At 40.3% G+C, this 4,035-nt stretch overlaps 1 protein-coding gene across 1 annotated transcript in view; it reads right to left on the reverse strand.

Annotated features, from left to right (window-relative positions):
* nlgn2b (neuroligin 2b) overlaps nt 1-4,035 on the reverse strand; it is a 73,731-nt gene that overhangs the window by 52,264 nt on the left and 17,432 nt on the right. The window contains exon 2 of the mRNA XM_037687474.1: nt 1,211-1,264. Within this exon, the coding sequence (XP_037543402.1) occupies nt 1,211-1,264 (54 nt within the window). The remainder of the gene's footprint in view (nt 1-1,210; nt 1,265-4,035) is intronic.

Below are 4,035 nucleotides of genomic sequence, written 5' to 3' on the forward strand. Positions count from 1 at the left end.
GTGTGCAGTCCATCACAGAGACATCTAGACAGGTGTCCAGTCCATCATATGGACACTTGGACAGGTCTCCAGTCCATCACAGGGACATCTAGACAGGTGTCCAGTCCTTCACAGAGACATCTAGACAAGTGTCCAGTCCATCACAGAGACATCTAGACAGGTGTCCAGTCCATCACAGGGACATCTAGACAGGTGTCCAGTCTATCACAGAGACATCTAGACAGGTGTCCAGTCCATCACAAGGACATAAAGACACAAACAACCATTCACTCTCTCACTCAACCTATAGACAATTTAGTTTCCAGTCAGCCTAACATGCATGTTTTTGTTCTGTGGGAGGACTCTAAAATGTAAATGGTTTCAGAGGGACACCCTATAATTACTTTCTGAGAGTTTCATTTGCATTTTTTTGGTGCTTCATTCAATATTTTGCTAACATGCCCCGTCTTTGCTCCGTGACAGGGAACAACAAACACAATGAACACACACCTGCGCAAAAACATCATCCCTCCTTTGCCTTCTGTTGCAGGTGATAAATATGTTATTGCAGGCAAATAAAAGAAAACTTGCTTTTGTGCTGAGATTTGAACCAACAGCATGAACAAAAGAACACGAATGATACACAACATATAACGACTACGCATTACAGTCTGAACATCTAGTGCTGTGTGCAGAAACAGAGGCTCGTATTCGTCACGGCGGGCCTGAAAATGCAGAGCGACAGGAAAAGTACGCAGAATTTTAAACTTTAAAAAAAAAAATTGGATGAGGATTTGATAACGTCACGTCAAACAATAGTTCAGCCGAGCATTTTATGAGAAGTTCGGAGGCAGGATAAAAGCGCAGATGAAAGAGGAGTGAATATCGATTGTGGGAAATGCATCACACAAGGCAACAAGAACATCAGCGTGTGGCTGATCAGGCACATAGCAACCAAGAAAGGAGAGTAAATTAGCTTCTTGTGCAAGGGCCCATAAAGCAGCAGTTGTGACGGGGGAGGGGACAGCGATCAACTCTTTTGGAGGCATTTTTCATCAATCTGAAGCCGTGCTCGTGGCAAAAAGAAGCCGATCTGTTCATTAACGAAAGCAGTTACCGTTAAACAATGTGATGTGCACATGGAGTGATGTTATAAACGCAAACCCCACAATCCTCATGGAGTTGGACAATCTAGCAAGAAGAGGAAGAAAAAAACATGCAGTTGAAATACCTTCGTCCCTCGGCCGATTCGAAGTCGACTCATCGTGCTTTTTAGTGAGCGGACCTGAGGTTTGAAACAGAAACAGAAAAAAGCAGAAATTCAGACCATATTATAGAAAAACAGTTTTATCGATGAAAGCTGTGGACGTTGTGCTCCGATTCAATTTAGTGACCCTGTTCACGATTTTTAATACGTGTTCCCAAACCCATCACTAAACCAAAGGCTCGGCCTTTTACGCAGGAGTGCATATCACCTGCCACTTTTGATGTCAGGGAGTTAAACTTAGAATATTATACGATGAATGCCTTGGTCAAACCTTTTAAAACATTTTATGCAGACTCATCTAATATTGCGAGATCTTGTGAGACGTGTTGATATTTATGGTCTGCTTTGTTGAAAATTCAAAGCTACCATAATTTCCTGTCTATAAACAGCTACTTTTTCCACACGCTTTCAACACCGCGGCTTATACAATGCTGCGACTAATTTACAGTTGGTTTTTTTTTGACCGGCTAATGTGCTTCCTGTTGCCGAAAACACTTAGCTTCATCACACCCGGGCACTCACATAGCTGCCCAAAGTACGTCTCTCTTGTGGGGTGGGTCTTCATGACTCAATGAGACTATCTGAATAAATAAAGGTTAAAATAAAATCTGACCAATGAAATTACAGAACATGTCACAGTCGAACCAATGAAACGAGGAGGGGGAATCCCCCACGTATTGTTTTTTTTAACCTGCCGTGTTAAAGGCACTGTTCAGAAAAAAAAAAAATACTGTACGTATTTGTGCATGTTACAGGTACATATTTAATTAAAAGTTTTAAAAAATCTTTCTGTGTAAATATCTCATGTTACAACGTGAACACTTGCGGCTTACATAGGCTATGTACAGTTTTTTTCTTTATAATTATTATTTTTTCTTTATTTAATGTACGCAGCTTATTCAGGTGCGCTCTATAGTCCGGACATTACGGTGTTACCCTACACCACATTTAAGACCGATATATGTCAAATTCATTTCGGTGTAGCCATTTCTGTGTGTGGTAATTTTGATTATGTGTGTCCACCGTCTTAATGGATTAACTCCTAAATGTAATATTTATAGGTGAACATCCATCCATTGACAACTTTCAAAGAATTCTGTTAAACTCCAAAGAGTGGGTCATGAGATATTTTGCTAACAGACGAGCAATGTTTATGCCAAGGCTTTAAGCAGTGTGTAGCGTTCACAGTATTTGTTGTGAATAGGTCTCAACCACTACTACACAACTTTAACTCCATATCTTAAATATAGCTATTTTTGTGTTTTCTAGGATCAGTGGGCCGTGACAGCCATTTTGAATTTAACTGACTGTAAAAAAAGTAATTAGTTGTGGATATGTGGTAAGGGATTTCTGTTTGAAATTTCATTTAAATTGCTCTGATGTTTCTGCTGGCTCAAAGTTTATAAAAGGCAGCTGTGCATTTAGTCAGGTGTTGGCAATCAGTCGCAGCTACTTGTTGGTTTTCTTTCGGCTGCTCTCTTCTTCAAGGCTCGCCACATCAAGCAAACTCACATAAAAGGTTTAGTGATTGTTTTATGCCACATGCTCATTCTTCCACAGCATGAACTTGAACCTGCAACCTCAGAAGATTACATCACCCCCAAGCTACTGCAGCCCCAGTCTCAGTTTCAGCTACTATCATAATTGGCTGAGTTTGAGCTGTTTTAGTGTGTACTAAGGTTGATAAGCAAATTATTCACTACATCCTGCCTGGACTCTCTTTTTCACCTCTTTACCACACTCCTCATTTTCCTGGACAGTGGACCCCAAGTACTTGAAGTCAAAAATGTGCAGGACTTCAAGCACTTGGGGTCAACTGTCCAGGAAAATGGGGAGTGTGGTAAAGAGGTGGAGATTCCCTAGGGGAACAGTTTTGTCCTTCCACCCTTGGTGTTGGGTGATATTAGTGCCTGAGGACACTTTTTCCCTAAGTACAAAAGCTTTTATTCTTGTTGAGAAAATAAATAAATAAAAAATATTAATATGTACTATATATAAATATATATATAAATATATAAATAAATAAATACCATATTTTTCAGGCTATAAGGCACACTTAAAATTCTTTAACTTTCTCAAAAATCAACAGTGCGCCTTATGTATTAATTCTGGTTGTGCTTACTGACCTGGAACTGATTTTATGTGGTTATTGTGAATGAGTTGAATAAAGTTTGACTTATGTGACTGTTTTGTTTCGTTTAATGCACCTTATGTATGAAAACAGACCTGTTCATTAGTATTGTTCCTTATAATCCGGTGCACCTTATTGTCCAAAAAGTACGGTAAATGCTAAACATACCCAGAGCTCAAACCTACAACCAGAGTTGTGAGCTTTTCTGAGCAGCTTGCTGAGGACTGGACTGTTTTTGATCCCAACACATTCCTGCAAAGTCTTGGGACAAGATTCTCCTCTTCAAGGTCAGAGAGGAGCCCCACATTAAGGTTTAATGGTAACACCAGCTCAGGCATTCTGTAAGGCAGAGCCAATAACAAGCATTTATTGCAGTGACCATCCAACGCCCTGTCGTGTCAACCTCTGTTAGCCCTCACTGATAAGGATCCCATTCATTTGCCTTTTTTTTTTTTCTTTTTCTGCTATTAGTAGATCTTCCATCAATGAACAGCCAGATTCTGTGTGACACTTAGCTCTTGTCCACTTCAAGGACTCATTAGAAACATTCATGTCCTCGCAGCCTCGCGCAACCCAAACATCCACATTTAGTTTCTTCATCATGATGTCATCCGCAGCTGGCAGCACCTGCCCTTCTCTACAGAGAGGAGGCTTTATA

Source organism: Nematolebias whitei, chromosome 14 (assembly GCF_014905685.2).
Source record: "Nematolebias whitei isolate Nwh7 chromosome 14, NemWhi1, whole genome shotgun sequence".
Lineage (NCBI taxonomy): Eukaryota > Metazoa > Chordata > Actinopteri > Cyprinodontiformes > Rivulidae > Nematolebias > Nematolebias whitei.